Below are 27,352 nucleotides of genomic sequence, written 5' to 3'. Positions count from 1 at the left end.
TGCTTTGGAGAGGGGCATCTAAAGTTCTAAACACACCATATTCTGTGTGGGTGAGTTGCACCTGTTGGAATTCAGCCTGCTCCACCTCTGCTAAAGGAACAAGTGTGTGTGTTTGGGGAAAGCGGCCACCCTCTTTGGCCTGGCATAAAGCACTCCCTGCCCCCAGGAAGAAGCAAAAGGAAACCCCACCCACAATTCACCCTGGCCTCAAGCAAGCCCTGAGCAGAACCAGGAAGCCAGGCTGATGGGTGGCTGCTGCTGCTGCTGCTTTGAGGAAGACGCTGGCCAGGCCACACCTTGCACTACTTCCCTGTGAGTAGGGTATGAATCAGGGCCAGCTCCTAGGGGAGGTAAACAAACAGGGGCTGTTCCTCTCCACTCTCTCGCCAGCTCATGGTGCCCAGTGGGCAAGGAGGTGGCTTGCCATAGAGTGCAACTCCAGCACCCACCAGCAGGACAAGCAAGTTTCCAGGGGGCCACCAGCACTCTTGCACAAAAGGGTAGAGGTTGACAGGAAAATTGGCTTCCAGGTGGAGAAAACAAAATTAGAAACAGAACTGTTAGAACCCAATACTAAGAATTTGTCAAGAATGTACAACTTGCTGCTGAAATGGAATACGCAAGATGAAACAGTTAAATCAGCCATGATTAAGTGGGCACAAGACATTGGTCATAACATTATGTTTGCTGACTGGGAACGGTTGTGGACCACCGGTATAAAATTTACGGCATGTAATGCCTTAAGAGAGAATATTATGAAAATGATTTACAGGTGGTACATGACCCCAGTCAAGCTTGCAAAGATCTATCATTTGCCTGATAATAAATGTTGGAAATGTAAAGAAACTGAAGGTACTTTCTTTCACCTTTGGTGGACGTGCCCGAAGATTAAGACCTTCTGGGAAATGATATATAATGAAATGAAAAAGGTACTTAAATGTACCTTCCCTAAGAAACCAGAGGCCTTTCTCTTGGGCATTGTCGGCCAATTGGTGTCAAAGAGGGACAGAACATCCTTTATGTATGCTACAACAGCAGCAAGAATACGTATAGCAAAGTATTGGAAGACACAAGATCTACCCACCTTGGAAGAGTGGCAGATGAAGGTGATTGACTACATGGGACTGGCGGAAATGACTGACAGAATCCGAGACCAGGGGAAAGAGACGGCGGAAGAAGATTGGAAGAAATTTAAAATTTATCTGAAGAAATATTGCAAAATTAATGAATGCTAAAATGTTGAGGTTATATAAAGTAAGGGATTACAGCTGTTAAAGATTAAGTAAAAGTAAAGGAAAGGAAAAAATCGGATAAAATTAAGGGGAAGGATTTGCTGAAATAATTTTGGGAATTGGAATGCAGAAAGGGGAGGTATGGGGAAGTCGATGAAGTAAGTTTAAGAAAAAAAAGGAGTGGAAATTATACGTGTTTGCTTGTTATTGTATGTATATTTTTGTATTGTGTGTGTTGTATGTCTTTTTAAAATTTGTGAAAACTTAATAAATATTTATAAAAAAACAAACAAAAGGGTAGAGGTTGCGCAAAAGAAAAAGAGGGATCGGCACTGTTTGTTTGTCTTAGGCATTTATCAACGCCTCGCCTTTTAACCAAAAAGGCTTCCAAAAGTCAGCATTAAGGTGGTCCCTGCCCATCAAGGTTGACAGTCTAAAAAAGGCATGACACACAAGCTCTATATGTAATTCTTACAAAGCAATTATAAGGCCTGCACAGATTCTGGCTATCTGAAAGAGCAGCAGCTCAGCTGCGGTTTAGGCTGCCTTGCCCCTGATGAAGAGCACATACAGAGAGCAGATCCAGGAGCAGAGGCGATGGCAGAATCCAGGCTGAGAGAGCCTTCTTCAGCCAGAGGGCCACCTTCCTTTCTGGGAAACCTTCCAGGGGGCTGCATACCAGAAGTGGGCAAAAGTGGCAGAGCAATAAATCTTCTCTTTGGACAGGAGACTACTTTCTATGGCCTGGCAAAAAGGTCAGAGTGTTCAAGGGGACATTCTGGTGAGGGGTGTGGCTTGAGGACAGTCTCAAGGGTCACATTGGAACCCTGAAGTGAGGTCGTCCGTCCCTGCTGAAACTGAAGGCCAGGGCTGCACCCTGGAAGATTACCATGGAGAAGAGGGATCCCTTGAGAGAAACGTGTGCTAAGCTCCAGCATTCCTGAGAGTCAGACTGGGATGATTTGCTGGTGCAAGATCTCCCTCTGCTGGCAAGTTACGAGAACTCGTGGAAATCCAACAAAACTGAGTGTTGGAAGATTCAGTACGGATAAAAGAAAGTACTTCTTTAGGCAGAGCATAGTCAAGACTATGGAACTCACTCTCACAGGAGGGCAGGGCTGGCCACTTGGCTGGCCATTTATTTATTTATTTATTCCCCCCCAAAAAAAATATTAGTTTTCTCTTATAACACATAGACAAAAACACAAAAGGAAAAACATAACATTTGACACAACATAAAAACTTAACAACAATAAAAACACACAAAATAAAAGATTTTTTTCTTCTTATTCCCTGATGTATTTACATTGCTAAAAGACTTCCTTGACACCCTCCAATCTGGATTTCATCATATTACATATTTAGCAGTTCCCAATTTCAAATTTATAGCATCAGTATCTTCTTTCATGACAGTGGTGCCCCGCAAGACGAATGCCTCACAAGACGGAAAACCCGCTAGACGAAAAGGTTTTCCGTTTTGGAGGTGCTTCGCAAAACTAATTTCCTATGGGCTTGCTTTGCAAGACAAAAATGTCTTGCGAGTTCCTGCGGGGGGTTTTTCTTCACCCCCCCCTCTTTTCCCCAAGCCGCTAAGCTGCTTAACAGCTGATCCGCTAAGCCGCTTAACAGCTGGTCCGCTAAGCCGCTTATCAGCTGATCCGCTAAGCCCGCTAAGCCGCTAATAGCGCTAATCCACTAAGCCGCTAATGGGCTTGCTTCGCAAGACGAAAAAACCGCAAGACAAAGAGACTCGTGGATCGGATTCTTTTTGTCTTGCGAGGCACCACTGTACAAACTTCTTAACCTTACTTCCAGTTGAAATCCATATTAATCTTTATTATTAATCTTTTTCTATCAGCCTAATCTGTTACTTCTAGGGATTTCTTAATTATCTTATATAACAATATCTCACTAAATATTCTTTAAATTTCTTCCAGTCTTCTTGTGTTTCCTCCTCTTTCTGGTTGCGAATTCTTCCAGTCAGGTCAGCCAGCTCCGAAAAATCCATCTTCATCTGCCATTCTTCTATTGTTGGTGTTGCTTGCAATTTCCAATTTTTGGCTAATAAAAGTCTTGCTGCTGTAGTGGCATACAAAAACAGTCTAGCATCCTTCTTGGGCAATTCCGGTCCTGTTATTCCAAGTAGAAAGGCTTCTGGTTTCTTAATAAATGTATTTTTCATCATTTTTAAAAATTCATTATAAATCTTTTCCCAGAAGTCTTTCACCTTGGGACACGTCCACCACATATGAAAAAAGCACCTTCTTTCTCTTTACATTTCCAACACAAGTTATCATTAATGTGGTAGATTTTTGCTAGTTTCACCGGATGGCATTTTGGATGGCATTTTAAGAGGATTAGATAAATTCAGGGAGGAGAGGGCTATCAAAGGCCACTAGTCACGATGCCTATTCTCTGCCACCACAGCCAGCAATGCTTCTGAAAACCACAAAAGCAAGCATAAAAGCAAAGCACAGGAGGGGAGAGGGCTGTTGCGCTCGAATTCTGGTTGAGAGTTTCCCATCATGGGCATCTGGTTAGCCACTGTGAGAATAGGATGATGGACCAGATGGGAAAGTTTTTCTCCCTCTCTCAACACACTGGAACTCATGGAAAACCATCCAAGCTTTTTTAAACAAAGCCTGATATTCCTGTGTTGCATTGTCTTCTGTTTGCGGGCACTTGCGCTAAACCCTGTCTTACGACCGCAGCAGCGGCCGCTGACCTGGAATGTAAAATATTATCCTGTAAGGAACAGTATTATTAACTTGAAAATCGCTGACCTAGGATGAAATTATATGGAGTCAAGAAAATTTTTTATTTGAGGGAGGTGATCCTGGAAGGAAGAAAACCCAAAGAAGCTTGGACAACGGGGTCAGCCTTTTTTCTTTGGCCTTAGCCCCAGCCCCGGCCAGCCGTCCATTGTCCTCCCGGGCAAGGGTGGGTCAAAGGCTGGCTCAAGCATGGCAAGTATTGCTAGCCCAGAAATGGAAACAAGAAGAATTTCTGACGAAAGAAGAATTTGTTGTTGTTGTTTAGTCGTTTAGTCATGTCCAACTCTTTGTGACTCCATGGACCAGAGCCTGCTAGGCACTTCTGTCTTCCACTGCCTCCTGCAGTTTGGTCAAACTCATGCTGGTAGCTTCGAGAACACTATCCAGACGAAATTAATGGACTATGCAAAATTGGACAAAATAACAGGAAAGATTTGAAACCTGTGGGGCCAGAGATTTACAGAAGATTGGAAGAAGTATATGAATTATTTGAAGTGCAACTGTAATCAACAAATTACGCAAGTAGGATTACAAGAAGTTTTGTAAGGAGAAATATACGAAGTGTTAGTAGGAAAAGATAGAGATATTGGTTATGAGTTTGAAATGTAATAGGGAAGATAAGAAATGCATACTGAGAGTTTAGATTGGAAAATTTTCAGACTGGATTGATGGAAGTAAAAAAATTGAATAAGATGTAGAAGTATGTTTAATTATTGTTGAAAATGATATGTTAAAAAACTAATAAAAATTATATACAAAAAAAGGCTGGCTCAAGCAGGTGTGAGGCACCTGCCCAGGTGAGCTCAGGTGCAGCAAACCCCGCCCACCTGTGGGGAAGGGAGGGCAGAAATTCTGGGGAAAGGGTTGGGGGGGAACAAATGGTCTTAAACCAAACAGGCTAACTGCCTCTTGGATTCGTCCTCTAAAAGGGGCCCCATAGCGCCCCCCTAAGGAGCAGCTGGCTAGCTTTGACCCCTCTAAAGAGGGTAATAAGAAGACGTCACACAAGAAACAGGCCATCTTGCCGCTCTAGCCGAAGCTTCTCGCTTGTCCTGCTCCGGGCGGGGCTCCCTTTTGAACAAGCCGCTTCCCGGCATCCTTCGCGCTCCACCTGCCACCAATTCAGGGCGCGCGGGGGATGCCGGGAAACGGGAGGGATGATTCAAATAGAGAGGACGGGAGAGGCGGAGCGAAAGGCCGGTTACAGCAGGAGTCAGATGGCGGACGGGTAAGCGGCTCAACCGCCATAGAGCGTGGCAGTGCTAGAAGGGCGTTTCCTGTCTCGGGGGCGGGACGCCTGGGATCCCTAGCTTCCCTTGGAATCAGAGAGAGACAAAGTCACTGGCTGTGAGGGCAATTGACGCCGCCACCGCCCTGGCAGGAGAACATCCGGAGCTTTGGGGGTCGAGTTCTGATTGGCTAGCTGCGTTCTGCGGGCGTGGGAAAAACCCGCAAAACTTTCCGAAGTCTTATGTGTGTGTGTTTTTGCTTCGCTTCGCTCTGGTGTTTTATACGCGGGGGGGGGGGGGAGTGCATAAATACTTTAATAAGTACTTCCATAAATTAACTGATTAATTAAAATGAAATTGTCCTGCAACCGCAGCCCGTGCGGTTCAGCCTGTAGATTTATGCAAAAAATAATAATAATTGATACCCGAGGGCAGCATTTCAACGGTCAAGTTCCCAGAATGGCTTCTGGTAAACATAATTGTGCGTGTTTATTGCACCCATGGAAGGTATAAATTAAAGCGGCAACTGTAAAAACACACACAAAACCCCCAGCTGTTTAGCCATATAAAAATTCTGGCTTTGGAAACAGCACGATTTTTTTCAACTCCTGAGGAAACTTCAAGTAAAGACTGCAGCAACCCTGCCCTCGGTAAACCTCTCTGGGGAGGGAGGATGGGGAGTTACTGGCAAGTGAAGAGATTGGAGTGGGTGTGAAAGGGAGGTTTGCAGTTTGTTCCACTGGAGAAGGTTGTCGCTGGGTGTGACCAGAGGCGGGAATCAGTTTTCTGGAACTTTATATTAAACAAGGTGGTTAGAAGCATTTGTTTGTGAACGATGGAAGCATAATCCAGAAAGAATATGTAATAAATAAAAATCTGCCCTTATTCCCTTATGTGGGGCACAAGAGCCTTTATAGAGTCTTTTGTAGGTTCTCCATGGGTCGGAGAAAATAAGAGGACAACCAGAGAATATTGAGAAGCAAAGCAGCTCGTAAGCCTGATCTTTATTGAAACTGTTGCAACAGGTTACCTGTTAATGGTTACTTGATTGGATACCCTGGGGAGCCTGGCCAGTCTTTTGTAATGACAAATACTTAGTTCCTGAGCCAGGTCACACCTATTCATACACAGACATACGCTTAAGACAGGATTTGGATTTGCGAAGAAAAAGACAATTGGGAGGCTTTTCCATTTTCCTTTGACCTTGCAGAGAAATATCTGAGGTCAATTTGGGAGGGACAAAATGGTTTCAGGACTTTTTCTGTGAGGTTTCAGACATGTGGTTTATATATGCAGTTATGAACATTTATCGTATATATATATATATGGTAAAGGGACCCCTTTATATATATATATGACTTTAATTTTTTTATTTCAATATTAAAAGTAATTTAAAGCACAGTATAGGCACAAACAAATCTTAGAGAAGGAAAATGTAAATGTACTTCTGTAAAATGCAGAAGTGAAATGTGATGGAAATGTAAGAAGATAAGAATGAAAGACTCTGTTAAGTGGTGATTATATTGGTACACACCACCCCAATCTCTGAGCTGTGTGAGATTCCAATCATCTTGGCATTTACCCAGGGTCTGTGTTTCCTTTGGAAGTTAGGCACAGCAGAAACTGTAGTGTCTTTATGATACATGGTTTATACATACACACACACACAACCTGAGTCTACAGGGGAGAGAGGGTTCAGAGCATTCATATCTGCAGAAGATTATTTGGTCTTCTGAATCATTTAGCTCAGTCAGTAGAGCATGAGACTCTTAAGATCGTAGGTTCACACCCCACGTTGGAACAAAAGATTGCTGCATTGCAGGTTGGACTAGATGACCCTCATGGTCCCTTCCAACTCTACAATTCTATGATTCTGTTATTCTTTGGAGCAGCAGGCTTAGGTCTACAAGCAGAGGAACCAGCCATGCTGCCCGTCCCTTTGTTACAGCCTGCTCCAGCCAGCCCACCAAGAGTTCTACTGGCCCTCCTTCTTCCTTGCTTTTCAAACCTCTTGCAAAATGCCACAATTTTCCTTGCCACCCAAGCCTGAAATCCTAAACCTAGCCTTTGCCTGTTCACCATACCACATGGGAGAAGGAGCTTGCACTCATCTGCTGTCAGGCAATACCATCTCCTTTTGTACTATATGATGGATCTTCTCCCCAGGTGATTCCTGGTCAAGAAACTGATTCATCACTGCTATATCTGCATCTGGCACCCAGGTTGACTCCAAGCATTTATTAATACCTCACATTTACTCTATAAATTATGGGTGCCTTGAACCCACAAACGCTGGCACCCAGAACTTGTAACAATATGTAAGGATTACAATGTGCAATATTAAAATGAACTACAATTTAAACTACATTAGCCCACCTAAATTCTACCAACTCTCTGGCTAACATTTATAACATTTCCAAGTGTCCTGACTATATTGCATTTTAGTTTAAGAAAGAGACAGAGCTCCAAATTCAGAGGGGAATTCTAGGAAATAGAATCAATTTCAGATGGAAAGTATTGGAGAGGAATTTGGCATGCAGGATAGAGAATACTGGAAAATCTGAATAAAATACAAGTCTAGCCTAAAATAATGATTTAAATGTAATGTATAATAGAGAAGGCTGACCCTCACTGTTTTCTTTTTGGCCAAAAGTATAGAATGAGAAATGGAAAATAACCCATATTCGAAGTTGTCCACAAGCCAAAACCAAAAAAGGTTTAGTGCTGTAAAAATGATTGGGTACCATGTGATAAGAGAGAAGGAATGTCTGTGGAAAACGCAGCGCAGAAACACCTAATGCAGCACAAATTATTCCAGCAGCAAGAATGAAATCTATAAGCAAAGGTATATTTGTGGGTTCCAGAGAAGAGATAAATTACAGAATAAAAAGGTATGGGGAGGGGGGCTGCTTATGTGAAAAAGAGATGAATTTGGAATCTCAGACTTCTTCACAACACTCCCCCCGCCCCCAAGTTTTACTGCTTGTGTGGCTGGTTCATTTCATTCCCCCTTTTGCTTGCAACTAAAACTTTCTGCCTTGGTAAAAGTGTTGTTTCCTCTGTGAGCGGAGCCCCTGTCTCGTCTTCTCAGTCCCTTCTTAAGGGTTGAAAATTTGTTGTTTTTCTTCAGGACACTGACTGGATTTCCCTTTCTAGGTGTGCAGACAGCATGCAGACAGTTGACCTTCTTGAGAAGAACTTGGTGAGTTGCCCTCTCACCTTCTCGCTGTGGATGGATGGCTCTTTGGATGGGAGCGGGTGCAACACCTCCTTCCTTCCTTCCTTCTTTCTTTGAAGCCTTTATATCCTCTTGTGTTCATTCTTTCTCTGCAATGTCTTTCCTGGGAGAAAAGGTGAGTGGGGTTTTCCTCTGGGACTTCAAAATGGTGGCTTCCAGCTCTGTCCTGGAGGCCCCTTATTTTCCCCCGATATATAAACTGGGATTCCCTACTTCGTGGCCCAGCATAGGCAGACATGGGAAAGGCAGCATGCTGCTGCTGCTGAGTTTATTTCTTCTTCTTCAAATGCTCCAGGAGCACACCTTGTCTAACTGCTGAAATGAAGGAGTGTCTCACCTGGAGACAGGACCACCAGCTTTGGTTCATGGGGGGTGGGGGATTGTGAGCTTGGACTCCGCTGATTTCTTCTGTCACCCTGGTGCTCCTGTAGCTCTTAGAGCTGGATCCTTAAAGGGGCACTTGGAACGGCTGGGTAGGACGCATGATTTGAACAGGGTTGTTGACTAAGAGAATCTGCCAGGAGCAGAGACTTTTCAGGCTGCTTCATAAGTCCAGGATATCCGCCAAAAATAGCATCCGGGAGGAATCCCCTACAATCGACAAAAAAATGTCCAGGAAAACCTGGGCATATGGCAACCCTTGTTTGCAAATTTCCCAGAAATAGTTCAAAAAAAGTCTTTGAAAGATGGCGTAGGGTTGGACCCTGCCAATGGCACAACCCTAGGGGGGCACCAGTGGCGTAGCGTGGGGGGTGCAGGGGGGGCTGGCCGCACCGGGCGCAACATCTGGGGGTTAGGGTTAGGGGGCGCAAATCCACGGGTTAGAGGGCGCAAATCCACGGGTTAGGGGGCGCAAATTACTTGCCCCGGGTGCTGACAACCCACGCTACGCCACTGGGGGACACAGAAATCACACCTCCCCACTCTGGCTAGGCGCCTGCTTGCACACTCCCCGGACTGCTCCTCGGCTGCTCTGGGAGGCCGGGCACAACTCCTTGCCAAGCGCACAAGAGAGCCTAGGTGCACCTCCAGTGTGGTATAGCGGTTAAGAGCGGTGGGCTGGTAATCTGGGGAACCGGGTTCACGTCCCTGCTCCTCCACATGCAGCTGCTGGGTGGCCTTGGGCCAGTCACACTTCTTTGAAGTCTCTCAGCCCCACTCACCTCACAGAGTGTTTGTTGTGGGGGAGGAAGGGAAAGGGGAATGTTAGCCACTTTGAGACTCCTTCGGGTAGTGATAAAGCGGGATATCAAATCCAAACTCTTTCTTCTTCTTCCCTCAACACCCAGTGTGGCCAATGGTCAGGCATGGTAGTGACGGAAAACAACATCCTTACCCCTGACAAAAGTTCTCTTGCCACTACCTAAGCCACCCAGGCAGCCTTTCCTGATCTCTCATTGATCTCTCTGTGTGAGGATGAGAGTCCTGAGTGTCTGTCCCTTCACCGCAAGGGGGGGGTGTGCTGGATATATTGGGGATACGGCCTTTGTTGGAGCCAATTCCAGTCCTTACGCCTATATCTGTCTTTTTCCCCAGAAAAAGATCCAGGACCACTTATCCCTTCTAGACATGCTTCAGATGAAGGTGAGAGCAGGCTTCGCTCCTTGGGGGGCTGGTGGGGGGCAACAACAGGCAAGAAATGGGACCTAGTCTTTCATGAGCTGCTGGGGGAAGGGGCATCTAATGGGGGACCCTCCTGAGCCACCTTGTGGTGCAAGTTCAGCTTTTTGAGTTGAAACAAAAGGGAGGCAGCTCTGGAGAGTTAGGCAGGGAGGACGGGTGGTAGGCAGGCACAGGTGGGTGGGGACAGTGGCGTAGCGTGGGGGTGCAGGGGGGGCCGGCCGCACCGGGCGCAACATCTGGGGGTTAGGGTTAGGGGGCGCAAATCCACGGGTTAGGGGGCGCAAATTACTTGCCTTGCCCCGGGTGCTGACAACCCACGCTACGCCACTGGGTGGGGATCGTGACCCTCATTGTACTATGTGGAGGAATTGCTGCAGTTCAGCACTAGAGCACTTGCTCTGCATGCAGAAGGCCCAGGTTCAGTCCCCACTGGCAGCATCTCCAGGGAGGGCTGGGAAAAGACTCCCCTACCTGAATTCCTGGAGAAAGCTGCTGCCGGTCAGTGTCAACCATGCTGAGCTCGCAGGACCAAGGGTCTGACTGTGTATCGGGCAGCTTAATAGAGGGCCACCACGCTGTGGCAGAGCCCTTGCTTGGCTTGCAGAAGGACCCAGGTTCAATCCGCAGCAATGTCTCCAGGTAAGGCTGAGAGTGTCTCCTGCCTTCACCCTGGGGAGCCACTGCTGCCAGGCAGTGTGGGCAACACTGAGCTAGGCAAACCGTGAGAGTAGGGCTCTGATTATTCTTTTGTTGTATATACCAGTATTTCAACAACCCCAAAGTTTGAGCGTGAGTAGCACTGGTGTGGCAAAAGCGAAAACGATAAGGCAGAGGAAATTTTCATTCATACCAGCGACTTGGACATGTGAGATAATCCAGTACAGTGGTACCTCGGGTTAAGTACTTAATTCGTTCCAGAGGTCTATTCTTAACCTGAAACTGTTCTTAACCTGAAGCACCACTTTAGCTAATGGGGCCTCCCGCTGCCACTGCACAATTTCTGTTCTCATCCTGAAGCAAAGTTCTTAACCTGAAGCACTATTTCTGGATTAGCGGAGTCTGTAACCTGAAGTGTATGTAACCTGAAGCGTATGTAACCCAAGGTACCACTGTACAGCCATTTTAAGAAAAATATGGAATGTGGTTTGTTTGTTTTTAATGTGATCTGTCATGGAATCCCATTGGAGAAGATAACAATGGTTATCCAGATGTCGTTGCTGGTTGCAAAGGGGGCCCCATTCACACTTCAGGGCCACCACCGTTCCTGTCGGAGCAACATGGCTCATGGGCAGGGAAGATTGAGACTGCAGCCCAGCTATAGCTGGCGAGGGGGACACAGACTCCCCCTATGTGTGCTCAAAGAAGGCCAGGTTGTGGGGAGGGCAGCAGGGGCAGCAAACAAGTGACGGTCTGCTTCAACTATGGCCCCCCATATCTTGTTGGCCCCCAACTCCCACCAGTCCCAAGAGTCAGCAAGGGTGGCCAGTGGTGAGAGATGTTAAGGGGAGCTGTAGCAGCTGTGAGCCCTGTTTAAACATATTTTCTGAGTACTCCTTTGACATCCTAGGTGACAGATGTTTGTGTGGGGTGTGAGGAGACCCGCCGGGACATGGAGGCTGAGGAGGAGAGGCTGGCGGAGCTGGAAGCCCAGTTGAAGATCCAGGATGCCGCACCTGAAGACACAGAGGAGGATGAGGAGGATGACACATTGGACGAGGAGGAGGATGACGACGACGAAGAAGAAGATGACGACGATGAGAAGGAGAATGGTATACTGGAGACGGTCAGGACCAACATAGCTCAGATGAGGGTAAAGATAGAAGCCATGTCCCAGGAGGCAACTGATCTGGCAGCAGATTTGACCAGGTGTGCCCAGCAGAAGATGGTCTTGGCAGCAGGCCTTGAGGAGGTCCTGAAGGGCAAGCAAGGTGCCCATCAGCGGCGGGCCGAGCCCCTTTCCTGTGACCAGAAAGCAAAGCGCCTGAAAGAGGATGGAGGAGAAGGAGACCAGGAGGTCCCAGCCCCGTCTCTACCGCTGCAAGAGGAGGCGGCTGGTGACCTCAGAGCAGAGGACCCTTCTCTCCAGGAAGAGGTACGCTCTGGGGAGGGCCTGGTTTGGCTCTGACGGGGTGTTCTGTGCTTCAAGGCCAGAGGGGCATCTCCTGCAGGGGTGTCTCCTTGGAGAAGGGATGTAGTTCAGTGGCAGAGCAGATGGTCCCTGCTGGCAGCATCTCCAGGTAGGGCTGGGAATGTCCCCAACCATAAGAAGAGCTTTCTAGGTCAGGCCAATGAGCCCCTTAGCAGCCCAGCATCCTGTTCTCACAGTGGTTGAACAGTTGCCTTTGGGAAGCACAGGAGCATTCGATTGCAGCACATTAGCACTTTCTCCCCTCCTGTGGTTTCCAGCAACCGCATTCAGAAGCAGGAGCTTGGCGTGCCACTGCTGCCCATCAGTGTAGGCAGCATTGAGCTAGATGGGCCAGTGGTGTGGCTTGATAGAAGGCATCTTCCTGTGTTCCTCAGAGAAGGGGAAGCCTCTCTTCCAGCCCCGATTGACACAGGAAGGATAGCTCAGTTGGTAGAGTACGAGACCCTTAATCTCAGGACCATGGCTTCAAGACGAAATATTCCTGCATTGCGTAGCCCTTCCAACTCTTGTGATTCTGCGATTGAAGGCAGGGATTGGGGAGGCCTGTGGCCTTCCAGATTTTTCTGGACTACAACTCCCAGAATCCCTGGCCATTGGCTCTGCTGGCTGCTGTGCATTTTAAGGGTCCTGGACGGCACTGGACTAAGGCAGCAAGAGAATGGGGGCTTCCTTATTCCGTCACTGGGCCCAGGCTGGCAAGCAGTTTTGGCTGCAGCCACCTGTTTCGCTTCCCACAATGCCCCAGGCCAATGCTAAGTTCAGGGGCATTGTGGGTAATTTTAAAAGGGCGGCTTCATCCGGCCGGCTGCTTGGAGTACTTGGGCGCTCAGTACTTGGGCGTACTGATGGGTGCTCAGCAGTGCCAGGGAGTCTGTATACAAAGAGGTCTGAGTGAATCCTAGGGAGGCAGAGGAGAGAATGAGCCCTATACAGAAGGTGCGGCAATGTGAGGGAGGCCCCTGACTCATTCTGCTCAACTCTGGCACTACCTGAAGCAAAAGGGCGCTGGATCTATCAACCGTTCCCGACTGGCTGCAGAAGATGAGTCAGTTCACTGGCCAGGCTGCTTCTGAAGCCGTGCCTTGTTGCTCCTGCAGGTCACAAGATTTATCTGAGCAGAGGCAGGGTTTTTCCACACCTCCCTAGCAGGCTCGTATGTTCTCCTCCTCTCTCACTGGGTGTCCCAGCACTGGGTGTGAAGAAGGGCACTCTGCAAGCCCTGGTGGTGATGGTGATGGTTAGTGTTGCACCAGGGTCTGGGGAAACCAGGGCTCGAATCCCCACTGGGGCAGGATGATACATCCTGGGTGTGACCCTGGGCCAGTCACTGCCTCTCTCAGCCTAACCTACCTCGAGGATTGTCGTGGGCATTAATTGAGGGAGAGAACTATGCGCACCACTTTGGAGAAAAAGGTGGCAGATAAATTCAGTGAGTAACTAAAATAATGAAGTTGTGGGGTCGGAGCATGAAGAAACAGTGTGGTTGAGCCCAGGAAATGGGGGTGGCAGGCAGTTGTTGTGGGGTGGGGGGCACTGCTGGAGCTGCAGACCTCTTGGCCCTGAGGACTCTGTTTCTCCCCGCAGGCTGACACCGGAACCCTCAAGACCAGCTGCTCACCCCCTACTGAACAACACCCAATCCTGGCAACAGTGGGGCTGGGTTGTTGTGCCACTGAGGAGGAGGAAGAGCTGGACTTAACAAGTAGTTGACCTCAAATGAGCTTCCAAATGCTGGGGTTGGTGGGGTGAGACGAATTGTGCTTTACACACAATTGGGAGACTTAGACTGATACCTTTGGGGCAAAAGTGTTCGCGATTTACTTGGGAAGTTGCCACAGAGAAGAGAGTGGCCAGAATCCAGGACAAAAAGGCTCCAGCAACTTATAACTCCTCTCCATCCCTCCGCCAACATCCACTCCCAAGAATTAATGCTGACCTATGACCTCCCCCACCACCACCATTGACCAAAAGTTGTCTTCAACTAAGTGTGGTGCAACTGTGGACTGGCTGCTTGTAAGTTGTTTTCCAGTGTGCTACGTACGTGTTTTTTGTTTTTGTGGGGAGAGAGACCCCAGTTGGAATTCTCTGCAAGCCTTTTTAACAGGAAAATAATCCTGCCGGTTTTCTCTGTGCCAGACATGCTTTCTTCCCTTCTAGTCCGTCACAATTGATCAACGGGAGGCAATAGGGCAGATCTCCAAGCAGAGGAGGATCTGTGCTTTCAGGATCCCAGAGACTCAATAATTTTAGCACAGTCAGGGCATTTCTGCCTAGGAAGGATTGCAGTGCAAACAGCTGCCTCCCTTAAAAAAACAAAACAAAAACTTGTGCTTTGTTTTGAAGTGCATCTTGCTCTTTTATCGACAAATGCATTGTTTGCATAGCGATTTTCCTTCTGCTGAATATTTTTCTCCCAGTTTGGAAGTGGTTTAGTGCCTGAGCTCCAGTTCCCTTCTTAAGATCCTCCTAAGACTTTGTTTTTGGACAGCCTCTGGTTTTGTACGGAGTGGCCTTATTTTTAAATGTGTCCTGCAATGTACAATGATCCTGCTTAAAAATGTGTTTCGTCCCTATGAGTGTCTTTTTGACTATTTTGGATTTCGAATAAAGTCCTTTGAGCTTGCGCTGTCGCAGACATTTTTCTCTTAAGGACATGCCCCCGTGCGCAGAGCAGAGCTCTAAAAAATGGAATCGAGAAGTGTAAGAGCAGGCCATCTGGTCCAGCACTCTGGTCTCCACACTGGCCCACCAGAGGCCCCGAAGGGAAGAAGCCCACAAGCAAGACCCAAAATGCCAAAGCAGCAGCAGCAGCAGCAACACGCTTCCCTTCACTTGCAATCCCCATCACTGGCATCCTTCTGTATGCATTGACCCCTGGGGGAGAGGTATTGGGCTCCACCCATGTCCCATTGTCTCTCTTGTACAAAGCCAAGCAGTGGAGTCGGGTGTCATCTGCATTCATGGGCTGTCTGGGGCCAGAGAGGCTCCTGTATCCCTTTCTAAAGGGTGGAGGCTAAAGGCTACCCATGGCTGTGTGCATGCAGAACTCCCAGGTTTAATACCCTGCGGGCAGCATCTCTGCGTAAGATTCGGAGAGACTCCCTGCCTTCAGTCCTGGAAAGCTGCTACCAGCCAGTGTAGACAATATTGAGCTAGATGGACCCAGTGGTCTGACTCGTGCCAGAGGTGTCTGCAAACCTGACACAAATATCACTCTGCCGGCGCCCAACCCCCATTTCCCAGAGTTTTCGACCTTTTTTAAGGGGGGGGCACTTCGGTCCAGCTTGTTTACATCGCGTGGTTCGACACGCACTCGGCACTGCACGTAGGAGGTGCCCGGATCGCAGCCCAGGTGGCCTCCTGCGAAGCCTCCCTCTAAGCGCCCGGTGCCCCTTAACGGCCCCCGTCTGGGGGAGTCTGCGCCACAGGAGGGCCAGCAAGCAGATCAGGTGGCCTGCCAGCTGTGCCATCCTTGCTCGGCGCCAGGATCGCACAGGGCACTTCCCTGCTCCGCTCGCAGACTCCGCAGGGAGGTGCACAAGGCCAGAGAGGGGCGCCCGTCAGGCAACCGCAACCAGGCACGCTGGCAGGAGGGGACGTGAAGGGGCTTCGCTGAGCCAGATGCAGCACTCTCCGATGGGTGGCTGAGAGGAGAGGAGAGGAGTGGGCTGCCCCAGAGCGGGGAAGGGAGTGCGTCCTGACTCTCCTTCCCAGACTCTCAGCCTGTGGCGCCCTGGCACCCCGCGCCACTAACATCTATGGGTAAGGCGCCCCTGGGCAGCAGCAACCCTGCTGGGTGAGAATGCCTTGCAGATTGCTGTGCATTTGTAGCAGTGACCAGAGGAGGGATGGCTGCAGGGAGAAGAAATGCCACGGTGCATCTGCTGCAGCACAACTGGATGCCTTCGTCTGCCCCAGCTGCAACAAAACATGTCTCTCTCCTGCATCAGTCTCTCCAGCCACAGCAGGAGCTATAACTCTCCAGTGGGTTGACTTCACCCCTGAAGGTGCACTCTGTTATCTACTGAGACAGATGCCAACCAACTGAACCATTCACCCTCTGTGCCCTGCCCAACGTGCATATGTGCCCTGGGCACCAGCAAACTGTGCTACGCCACTGCCCTTCATACAAACACATCCCAAATTGAGAGGACTGCCCCCTTGCAAAGTTGATGGACATTGCAATTCAAACGTTTTGTGTGCAAAGTTTCTTGTGATTGATTATGCACCCCCCAATATTTTATTCAAGTGAGCACCCCTGCTGGCCAGCCACTGCTGCCAGCCCGAGTAGGCAACCCCAGGGCTCGTTTCCAAGGCGCAAGAGCTCCCTCTCCTGACAAAAGGGGTCCCGGCTGGTAGTTTCCACACTGAATAGGGGCAGAGCTCCAGGCAGACGGCTGTCTATCCTTAGGTCCTTGCTTTGGACTGCAATAACTTCGGGGGCAGCTGCTTGTTCACAGGTGGCGCTGTTATGGCAACTTCGTCGGCCCCCCCCCCCAAAAAAAAAGCGGTCGGGAGTCGCGACGGGTGGCGGCGTGGGAACCGCCGGCAGGATGCTAATCCCGGCTCATCTGCCCAGCGGAGAGCGTCCGGCTCCCGCGCACGCATTTCAATGGGTCTACTCTGAGGAGCACCCAAAGCCCTTGCGCCTGACCCTGGAGAAGGAGGGGGCTGCTGTTGCGCGGAGGCTTTTCCGGCTAGGAAAGCGCTTTCCCCTCCGCCTGGGGGGGGGGATCCTCGGCGTCCCTCCCCGCCTTCAAGGCGGCTTCGTCGGAGGCGCGGCGATCTCCGCCCCGAGGAGCGCGCGGCGTCGGGCGGCTGGGCTGGGCTGGGCTGGGCTGAGCGGGTGGGGGCGCCGCCCCTCGACGGAGGCAGCTCCGCCGCCTCGCTTCAGGCGCCGCCGCCGGGAAAGGAGCGAGGCGGGCGCGCGGGCGGCTCCGGGTGCCTCCTCGATGCGCCCCGGCGGGGAGGGCAGCGGCGGCCGCCATGGGGTCGTGCGTGACCAAAGGTGAGCCTCTCCGCCGCCGCGCCGCCCAAGGTCAAGGGAGAGAGGGGCTCCCTTCCTCCGGAGGGGCGCCCGCCGGGGACGACCTAGCAGAGCCGCCGCCCTTGGGGACGGGGAGGGAGGGCGAGAAGGATCTGCGCCTCTCCCTCCCCATCCCCGGGACGCCCGGACTGGAGGGGGCGGCGGCTGGGGAGGGGGCGCGCTGGGCTCAGCTAATCCGCCCCCCACCCGCTTCTTGTCGCGCTTCCTTCCGCGCGGCTGCTCAGCAGCGGAGGGACCAGAATCGCGCCCGGCGGGGGGAGCCTGTTGTTATTTTCCTCGCCGCCCCTCCCTTCGCAGTCGCTGGGAAGGGAGACGCTTGGGAAGCACCTGAGGTGCGACAGGTCCTGGGTTCGGATTCTGCCTCCCCGTCAAGGCCTCTCGAGAGACGTGGGAGGGGGGCAACCAGTGGGCTGGAGAACACGTGGACTGGTAGGAAACAGGACCCCTGCTGCCCCTTCCCCCCCAACCATAGCTGTCAACTTTTCCCGTTTCTTGCAAGGAATCCTATTCGGAATAAGGAAATTTCCCTTAAAAAAAGGGAAAACGTTGACACCTATGCCCCCAACCCAGAGCAGCAGCAGCTGGGACCCCCGGGCTCCCTCCGAATCCGGAGACACGCCCCCACATCCATTGCCAGCCCCACTAGCCTCCCTGCTGCTGCCAGCTGAGATGGCTAAATGGGGCCTCCACACCCAGCAGCAGTCTACCTCTGCACAGCCACAGTTGTGGGTTTCTAGGGAGGCACCTGCTTGGTCTCTCCAGAGAAGGAGGAAGCTGGGCTAGATGAGCCCACCATGGTCTGATCCAGCAGGGCTCTTGCTTGTATTTTACACATGCTCAGTAAAGGTAAAGGGACCCCTGACCATTAGGTCCAGTCATGGCCGACTCGGGTTGCGGCGCTCATCTCACTTTATTGGCCGAGGGAGCCGGCGTACAGCTTCCAGGTCATGTGGCCAGCATGACTAAGCCGCAGCAGCGCACGGAAACACCATTTACCTTCCCACCAGAGGGGTACCTATTTATCTACTTGCGCTTTGATGTGCTTTTGAACTGCTAGGTTGGAAGGAGCTGGGACCAAGCAACAGGAGCTCACCCCCCCCCCCCGTGTCGGGGATTCGCACTGCCGACCTTCCGATCGGCAAGCCCTAGGGTGTGATCCAAGCTGGTACTGGGGATCAACTTAAGATGGGTACAAAGCAGATCCCTAGGAGCAAGAGGCCTCTTGGAGTGAGCAGCCGTGAGTGCCAGCTTTTGACTCACACAGAGACCTTCTCCAAGCGTGGGGGCTCTGCTGGTTTCTTAAGCAAGGGAGGAAACTTGCAAAGCAAGAGGAAGACTGTAAGCTCAGGGACTGCGCTTATAACATGGGAAGAAGGCCGTGTAAATAGTGGCTTAACAGTGGGAGATGTTCAGAGCGGCAACAGGGCTTCTCTGTGTGCGATTCTGTGATTCCATCCCCTGCCGGCAGCCGATTTCAGCTTCTCTTGTTTGCACCAGACTGTCTGAGACTGTTGAGACTGCTTCGCTCCGCAGAAAAAGCAGACGATAAATAGAGTAAGGTAAAGTAATGACAGAATATTATGAATTTTTGAAAAGGATTTGCTGGGACAATTATTAATCAAGATACAAGAGATGGGAGGAGGAGGAGGTCGTGGAAAGAAGGTAATGGAAATTGGAAAATTTGAAAAGGATGGCATTATTTTTGTTTTCTTTTTATATCTTTGTTTTTTCTTTCTTTTTTGTAATTTTGTCTTTTTTTGTGTGTATTTTTAAAAAAAAGATTCTTATGTTTTAATAAATGTCATTTTTTTAAAAAAATGAAATGGAGCAAGTCTTGGCTCCTTTCTGCAGAGCAAAGGACTGAAACAAGCTCTGTTGGAAATCAGTGAGGACTAGAACCTTACATTTAGTGCAGAGGGGGCGTGATGGCGAAGATCCTCAGCTCCTCCAAGTTAAGGCGCAACAGAACAAGCCCAAAGGTCAAGCTTTGGCGTTGACTTACAGAGCCAGTCCTGGGCATATGAAGGCATAAAAAAGAAAGGTGTCTCTGAGCATGTGCAAAATGCCAACCTCCTCCCTCCCTCCCTGACCACCACTGTGTCTCCTCTGTTTGGGATTAGTAGGTGGTGGGTCCTGGCACGCACCCTTCCACTCCCCTCGCGCCCCTTTAAAGGTGCCTGGTGGTTCCTGCTGGTTCTCAGTCACCACTTTTCTCCTGAAAGGAGCCCCCCACTAAAAAGGGGGGGTTGATCCACGTAGGCGCCTTTCTGAATGCAGAAAGAGCAGCTGCGGAACAGAGCTTTTGGGTTTGTCCTGAGTCCCCCTGGCTCCCCGGCTCCCTGCTGGAAGATGCGTCATCCAAACCCATTTGAAGTGTGTTTATTTCATTGCCTCGGATGTGAGGTGACTGGAAAATTTAAGGAACAGGAGACCTGCTGGATCCAGCCAAAGGCCTCTGAGCCCAGCCTCCTGTCCTTGTGGCAGCCAACCAGGAGGAAGACGACCTGAGCATAACGCCAGCGCACTCCCAGCTTGCGATTCCTCATATTCAGACTGCCGGATTAGGTCATAGCCATAACCTTTGGCAGCTGTAATCCTCCTCTATGAATTTGTCGAATCCTCCCCCCTCAAAAAAGCCATCTAGTTTGGTGGTTATCATTGCTTCCTGCTGGGGTGAGTTCCATTGTTTAAATCTGTGCAGGGCATCCGTTTTATATGTACAGTGGTACCTCGGTTTAAGTACTTAATTCGTTCCGGAGGTCCGTTCTTAACCTGAAACTGTTCTTAACCTGAAGCACCACTTTAGCTAATGGGGCCTCCCGCTGCTGCCGCACCACCAGAGCACAATTTCGATTCTCATCCTGAAGCAAAGTTCTTAACCCGAGGTAACCTGAAGCGTATGTAACCCGAGGTACCACTGTATAATAATAAAAATTATTTATTTATACCCCGCCCATCTGGCTGAGTTTCCCCAGCCACTCTGGGTGGTTCCCCATCGAGTGTTAAAAACAATACAGCATTAAATATTAAAAACTTCCCTAAACAGGGCTGCCTTGAGATGTCTTTTAAAGATAAGATAGCTGCTTATTTCCTTCACATCTGATGGGAGGGTGTTCCACAGGGCGGGCGCCACCACCGAGAAGGCCCTCTGTCTGGTTCCCTGTAACCTCACTATTCGCAATGAGGGAACCGCCAGAAGGCCCTCTGAATCTCCCACCATTCAGCACCGCTGAGTGATCCCACTGGGTCCAAATGTTATGAGAGAGGGAGGGGGAAAAAACATTTATACATTTATTTATTTCTCAATACCAGGCATAATCTTATATGTTTCTAGCATGATCCTAACTGGGGGGGGGGGTAGCAGGGGACGGGGGGGGGGGTAGCAGGGGACGTTGGGGGGTAGAGGTCACAGCAGGACAGCCCCCTCCCCACCCAGGAGGCCTTTCTGCCTCCAGAAGCTCTGCTGATGGTTTCCTTCTGCTCCTTCTTCCAGATTTCCTCACAAGCGCCCACAAGGACCAGCCGGTTGTCACCCCTCAGCTGGAAAGCCCCCCTGCTGCCCCCCAAGAGAGCCATGGCCTTTCCGATGCCCCAGAGAAGGAGGGCAGCGAGGTAACTGCTTTTGGCATGACCCACCTCCCTCCCTTGGGAATGGTGGTGGAGCTGTGGAGCTCCTAGATTTCTGGTCTCCTGTGCCTGCACTGACTGGCAGCAGTGGCTCCCTGGGGTCTCAGGTGGCAGACGTTCCCAGCCCTACCAGGAGATTCCAAGGACAGAAGCCGGGCACCTTCTGCAAGCCAAGCAGGTGCTCTTCCTTTGAGAGATAAGAAATGTCCTTATCCCGAGTCAGACCGTGGGATCCCATCTAGCTCAATATTGCCCACACGGACAGGCAGCGGCTTCTCTGTGGTTTCAGGCACAGGCAGTTCCCCCCCAGGAGATGCTTCCTGGGATTGAACCCAGGACCTTCTGCATGCCAAGCAAGTGCACTACCTCTGAGCTATGGCCATTCCTGGTGCCAGAGATCCCAAAAGAGCCACTGCAAAACAGAACAGGCAGCAGTGGGCCAGGGGGGCAGATAACTTTCTCTCTTGCCTGAGGTGCCTTCCTCCACCCAAAAGCAGGTGACACACCTGTCAGAATGAAACCCCCCTCTTTTCCCAGTCCTGCTCTTTCACTCCCCCCACTCCTGACCCCCACTCCATCTGTTTTCTCTTCTTGCAGAAATGCCTCAAGCCCTCTGGCGGCCTCCTCTCCAGTGGAGACACCGGCTCCCCCAGCACCTACCACGTGACGGCCCTAGCCACCTCTTCCCTGGGGGGTAGGTACACCTGCTCTCCCCCTCGCACCCTTGGCTTCCAGAATTGCACCATGTGTTCTGCTTCTTCCAGGCTTTGGCCCTCCCTCTGTTTCCAAATGCGCTCTTCAGAACATCTCTGGAAAACCAATAATAATAATAATAATAATAATAATAATAATAATAATAATAATAATAATTTATTTATACCCCAGCCACTCTGGGCGGCTTCCAACAAAATATTAAAATACAGTAATCCATCAAACATTAAAAGCTTCCCTAAACAGGGCTGCCTTCAGATGTCTTCTAAAAGTCTGGTAGTTGTTGTTCTCTTTGACATCTGGTGGGAGGGCGTTCCACAGGGAGGGTGCCACTACCAAGAAGGCCCTCTGCCTGGTTCCCTGTAACTTGGCTTCTCGCAGTGAGGCAACCGCCAGAAGGCCCTCGGCGCTGGACCTCAGTGTCCAGGTAGAACAATGGGGGTGAAGACGCTCCTTCAGATATACTGGACCGAGGCTGTTTAGGGCTTTAAAGGTCAGCACCAACACTTTGAATTGTGCTCGGAAATGTACTGGGAGCCAACCCATAAGCAGGGCAAGACTTTAGCAAAACAATTTCACACGCATCCTTTGCCTGTGTCTCCAGCTTTGCTACTTTGGAACAAGGTGTTTGCATTTAGCTGTCATGGCCAACGACTGTTCCTGAACCAATTCTCCAGGAATGGCATTGTCTCCTCTTTTATTTTATTTTTTAAAGCAATCTTAAGTTTCCCATAGCTGCATTTCCATGCCTACGAGTGCTTCACCTGTTGAATTTCTGGCTGCTAGCTGCTGTTCATAGGGGCCTGCTAGAAGCAGAGAGAGAAAATACCCACTTAAAGAGGCGTGTGTGGTTTGTGTTGAGAAAATGGTCCCAAGAGAACCAAAGGAAGACATGAGGAAACAGTTCCTGCTATGCTGTATCACAATATAATTGGCTCATTTGTGAAAGAGCTGGATGTCAACACTCCTGCCTTCTCGGGCCTGGGTAAGCACCAGCCCACAAAATAGAATAAAGGTAAAGGGACCCCTGACCATTAGGTCCAGTCGTGGCCGACTCTGGGGTTGCGGCGCTCATCTCGCTTTATTGGAAGAGGGAGCCGGCGTACAGCTTCCGGGTCACGTGGCCAGCATGACTAAGCCGCTTCTGGCGAACCAGAGCAGCGCACGGAAATGCCATTTAGCTTTCCGCCGGAACGGTACCTATTTATCTACTTGCACTTTGACGTGCTTTCAAAATGCTAGGTTGGCAGGAGCTTGGACTGAGCAACGGGAGCTCACCCCGTCGTGGGGATTCAAACCGCCGACCTTCTGATCGGCAAGTCCTAGGCTCTGTGTTTCAACCCACAGCGCCACCTGTGTCCCTCACAAAATAGAACACTACAATGCAAAAGGAGCAAAAACCGATCTGAATGTTCTGCCATTAAATGGTGCGGATTCTGAAACATGTTGGGCATAGCCTGTAAATCCTGTTGCATAGCAAGTGGTTGTGTGAATCCCTTCAGGAGACCTGGGTAATTCCTTGCTCCCTGGGGCCCCTGTTGGGACTTTGGCATCTGGATTAAAAAGTCACCCAGCACCCTTTCCAAGGGGCCTGGACCACCGCTCCTTTTTCGCCTGCCACCACGGCAATCTCAGATTTGCAGACCCTGGCATCCTCTTGGCTCGCCCTCTCGCAGAGCAGCAGGGGGAGCAATGTGACCGAGTCCCTTTTGGTGCTGTTCTGAGTTCTGCTCCGTTTATTTCTGGTGGGTGCCAGCTTGACAAGGCAGGTGGGTTGCTAACCACAGAAAGGCACAGCTGAAATCTGCTGTTCTCCCTTGCAAGCAAAGATGTGTCGGGCCGAAGGAGACGCAGAACAGAGTCATTTTCACCCAATACGTTTATTGCACTAGCCAAAGGTGATTCCTTGCAAGGTAGCAACCTACAAATATATGGTGGTTTTTTTGATGTGTTTTTATCTTGCGTTTTTATGCTGTGAACCACCCCGAGATGTATGGTGCGCAAAATAAATAAATGTATAGAACATACATTCATCGTATAAACCAGGCATTAGTAATATGAGGAAAGCAAAATCGGAATTACCAGCAGTGAGCTCAGCTTCCGATTTAACCTTCCAATCTACAAAACAGTATTATTGTACGGGGCATTTGTTCCCATGGAAACCTTCCTGCGAGGCTCTCAGTGGGGCTGGCATAGATTCCGTCCCTCTGTTCCCAAGTGTGCTTATTGTGCCTCCTCCATCTTTGCTGCCCCCCCCAGGCCTCGTTCAGAGCATCAAAGACCACGTCACCAAGCCCACAGCCATGGCCCGTGGCCGCGTGGCCCACCTCATCGAGTGGAAGGGCTGGAGCGCTCCGAGGACAGGCTGGGAGCAGGCCCTGACGGAGGAGGAGATCTACGCCGACCTCACCGATGAGCTGAAGGAGGCCTGGTTTGCAGCAGGTCAGTAGTGGGGCTTGCGGCTTGCAATCCCATAAAAGAGGCACCAGTTTAAGAACCGTGTTCAATTGATGCTGTCTGGGTGTGATGTCCCTGGGCCGCACCTCTCCTCTGAAACTGCTCGTGAAGGCTGCTTGCATACACTTCAGAGTGCCATGGCGCTCACTGGAGGAACTGTAGCATGTCAAAGGGTGCTGGGAACTGTAGCTGTCTGTGAGGGATCTCCTCCCAGCTCTCAGCTCCCAGGATTCTTTGGGGGAAAGCCATGGCTGTTAAAAGTGGTGTTAAGAGCTCTTTAAATGCATGGCACAAATGTCACCTTTTTCAAGCATCCCGGAAGAGGAAATTTCAGTAAATTTTGGCCGAGTCTTCCTCCTTATAATCCAGGCAGGAACCGGGTGGCATAGGGGGTCATACGCTATGTCAGTCCCAGCTGCAAACCAGCCCTCAGCTTTGTTCCCAAGAAAGCCTGGGCGTTCTAGATCAGGAGGGGCTCCCTTTTGGGGGGCGGGGAAGGTGCAATGGTTTATTTAGGCTAAGCCTGGCTTGCAGCTTCATTCTCCGAGACCTGCGAGGGTCCAGGCAGGGCTGGCATGGGCCGGCTGCTTCCCTCACATCTTCTGCCCTCTGCCTTCCCCTGCCCAGGTGTGGCTGAGCAGTTTGCCATCGCCGAAGCCACGCTGAGTGCCTGGTCCTCCCTGGATGAAGAGGAGCTGAATTATGGGGGGGATTCGCAGGAAGGCCCCCAGCTCCAAGGTAACTTCCAACCCACCCCTGGTTCTCCCCATTTTTTTATGTTGTTGGGGGGGGGTGTCATAGTAGACCCAATGAAATTAATGATGCTAAGTTAGTTACGTCTGTCAACTTCAATGAGCATTGGGTCTCTCCATCCTTGAAGGCTTTTGTGAACCAGTTGCGCCCAGTTATCCTTTGAGGATGCCATTGGTCCAGGTGACCCTTGCTCCCCCCCCATGCTCTTGATCTTCCCCTCCCCCCATCCCTCACCATTGGCCCTGGTAGCTGAGGAGAGTTGCACTCACAACATCATCTGTTGTGGGGGGGGCACAGATTCCCCATCCCTGATACGCAGGAATCTGCCTTATATTGAGTCAGGCCACTGGTCCATCTAGATCAGTGTTGTCTACTCTGACTGGCAGCAATGGGTTCAAACCTAGATATGCTGCTGACAGGGATTGAACCAGGGGCCTTCTGCATGCAAAGTAGCAGTTCTCTACCCCTGAGCCGCAGCCCCTTCCCCAAATTTAATTAACAATAATAATTTCTCCTCCTTCCAGACCTGAGAGGCCTCTATCTGCCGCCGGGGACCTTTCTCCTCACCCCGCAGGGCACAGGGAGCCCCTCCAACTTGGACAGCAGCCTCCCGGCCTTCTCCCTCTCCAGCTGCAAGTCCCCCCTCCCCACCGGCTGGAGCACCCCGATGGACAGCCTGGCGAAGGGCTTGCCCCAGGAAGCGGGGCAGGAGAGCCCCGTGGGGTCATTGTGGCTCCAGCGCAGTAGCACCTCCCTCCGATACGTTGACAGCAGCTCCCTCTCAGAGGATGAGGTGTTCTATAACTAGAGGACTCTGGAGGGAGGGCAGAGGCTGGGCTGGGGGGCTTGAGTCAAGGGTTCCACCATCGCATCTGGTGGGCGTTCCTGAGCGTTCGAGGCGGTTCTTCAAATTGTGGCACCCTTGGGTGACATCTGCTTGCACGAGCAGACCGTGAAGGAGGTCACGACAGTTGAATCACTTCAATCATACATTCCTCCTATGGGTGCACCCCCCCCAACACCTCACCCCCCCCAAGCAGTTGTTGCTTTTTTTGGTGGGTATAATCTCACTGCTAGGTAAAAGGTAAAGGGACCCCTGACCATTAGGTTGAGTCATGACCGACTCTGGGGTTGTGGCGCTCATCTCGATTTATTGGCCGAGGGAGCCGGTGTACAGCTTCCGGGTCATGTGGCCAGCAGGACTAAGCCGCTTCTGGCAAACCAGAGCAGCGCCCGGAAACGCCGTTTACCCTTCCGCCGGAGCGGTACCTATTTATCTACTTGCACTTTGAGGTGCTTTCCAACTGCAAGGTTGGCAGGAGCAGGGACTGAGCAACGGGAGCTCACCCCGTCACAGGGATTTGATCCGCCGACTTTCTGATTAGCAAGTCCTAGGCTCTGTGGTTTAACCCACAGCGCCACCCGCGTCCCAATCTCACTGCTACAGCCCTTTTACTTAAACTGAACTTCCAGGGCCGCTCTGTTTACTAGCCCCAGGGTGCCTGGGTTTGGTAGGGGCAGCCAAGGAGGCCTCTGAAGATGGCGGCACGTAGGCAAAGGTGTTTTGGGCCAAGTGCCCCACTCCCATCTTCCCATGTCTGCGAGAGCCGCCAAATGGCCACCTTCCGTCCGCTTGCTTGGTTTGCAGAACGAGATTGGGGCCAACCCCTCGCTCTTTCCTCCAGGGGAGTCTGCTTGGCCGGCTGGGGGGAGATACCTGCTTTGAGAGATGTCGTTGCTCCTCCACTCTGCCCCACCTCCACCCTCCAGCTCAGTGTGTATATTTGTAAATAATAAAAGAGATATTGCACAGAAATTGCCTCCATGTAGCCAGAGTGTACTAACTGTTGGAAAGAAGCTCAGAGCCCTGTTTTAACAAGGGACAAGCTGGAACATGGGCAGAGGAAGGGGACCGAGATGACAAAGGGCAAGCCGTATGAGGAACAGTTGAAGGAGCTGGCTACGCTTGGCCTGGAAAAGAGGAGACTGAAAGGAGATACGAGAGCCATCTTCAAATATCTGAAGGGCTGTCCCATGGAAGATGGAACAAGCTTGTCTTCAATGTCTTCAAAAAAGGAGATTCTGACGAAACACCAAGAAGAATTTTCTGATGGACAGTTTGGACAGTGGAATAGGCTCCCTTGGGAGGTTGTAGACTCTCCTTCCTTGGAGGTTTTTAAGCAGAGGTTGGATGGCCATCTGTCATGGATGCTTTAGCTGAGATTTCTGCATCATTGGGGGGTTGGGCTAGATGACCCTCAGGGGTCCCTTCCAACTCTCAATTCTATGAAGGAAGCAGGGACCAATTTATATGTGATTCTTTTGCACTTTAAGCTGTTCTTGCAGGAAATCGGCTCTGGACAGGCTTTGATTGCAAAGGAAATGTCACCATACAGCTCCCTCTTTCCCTTGCCCAGTGGTGGCGCTCCTAGGAGCAGGAGGTGGGGTTTTTAAAGACACCCCCTCAAAAAAAATCACATTATTCTGTACCACCCTGAAAACCACTGAAACA

At 50.6% G+C, this 27,352-nt stretch overlaps 2 protein-coding genes across 8 annotated transcripts; both read left to right on the top strand.

Moving 5' to 3' along the window:
- The first annotated feature begins 241 nt into the window (after positions 1 to 241).
- Positions 242 to 14,868, top strand: LOC309536353 (uncharacterized protein). 7 transcript variants are annotated; one of them, XM_082230523.1, is made up of 6 exons: positions 5,068 to 5,234; positions 8,366 to 8,437; positions 10,010 to 10,057; positions 11,664 to 12,188; positions 13,343 to 13,398; positions 13,830 to 13,965. In XM_082230523.1, exons 1-5 carry the CDS (start codon positions 5,145 to 5,147, stop codon positions 13,358 to 13,360), a joined length of 753 nt encoding a protein of 250 aa, XP_082086649.1. In that variant the 5' UTR covers positions 5,068 to 5,144; the 3' UTR covers positions 13,361 to 13,398; positions 13,830 to 13,965. The 7 variants fall into 7 exon arrangements, with proteins under 7 accessions (XP_082086648.1, XP_082086649.1, XP_082086646.1 ...); XM_082230526.1 differs by lacking the exons at positions 5,068 to 5,234; positions 13,343 to 13,398 and adding exons at positions 5,418 to 5,481; positions 7,889 to 8,080 and having other exon boundaries at positions 8,392 to 8,437; positions 13,830 to 14,868; XM_082230522.1 differs by lacking the exons at positions 5,068 to 5,234; positions 13,343 to 13,398 and adding an exon at positions 242 to 312 and having other exon boundaries at positions 8,392 to 8,437; positions 13,830 to 14,868.
- Positions 14,869 to 17,146: 2,278 nt separating this feature from the next.
- Positions 17,147 to 26,656, top strand: FAM131C (family with sequence similarity 131 member C). Its single transcript, XM_082230545.1, has 6 exons — positions 17,147 to 17,253; positions 20,786 to 20,904; positions 21,517 to 21,613; positions 23,890 to 24,072; positions 24,715 to 24,825; positions 25,365 to 26,656. Exons 1-6 carry the CDS (start codon positions 17,232 to 17,234, stop codon positions 25,646 to 25,648), a joined length of 816 nt encoding a protein of 271 aa, XP_082086671.1. The 5' UTR covers positions 17,147 to 17,231; the 3' UTR covers positions 25,649 to 26,656.
- The last annotated feature ends 696 nt before the right edge of the window (positions 26,657 to 27,352 follow it).

Source organism: Podarcis vaucheri (assembly GCF_965113315.1).
Source record: "Podarcis vaucheri genome assembly, chromosome: 7".
In the NCBI taxonomy this organism is placed as follows: Eukaryota; Metazoa; Chordata; class Lepidosauria; order Squamata; family Lacertidae; genus Podarcis; species Podarcis vaucheri.
This window is presented reverse-complemented; position numbering and strand designations above follow the sequence as displayed.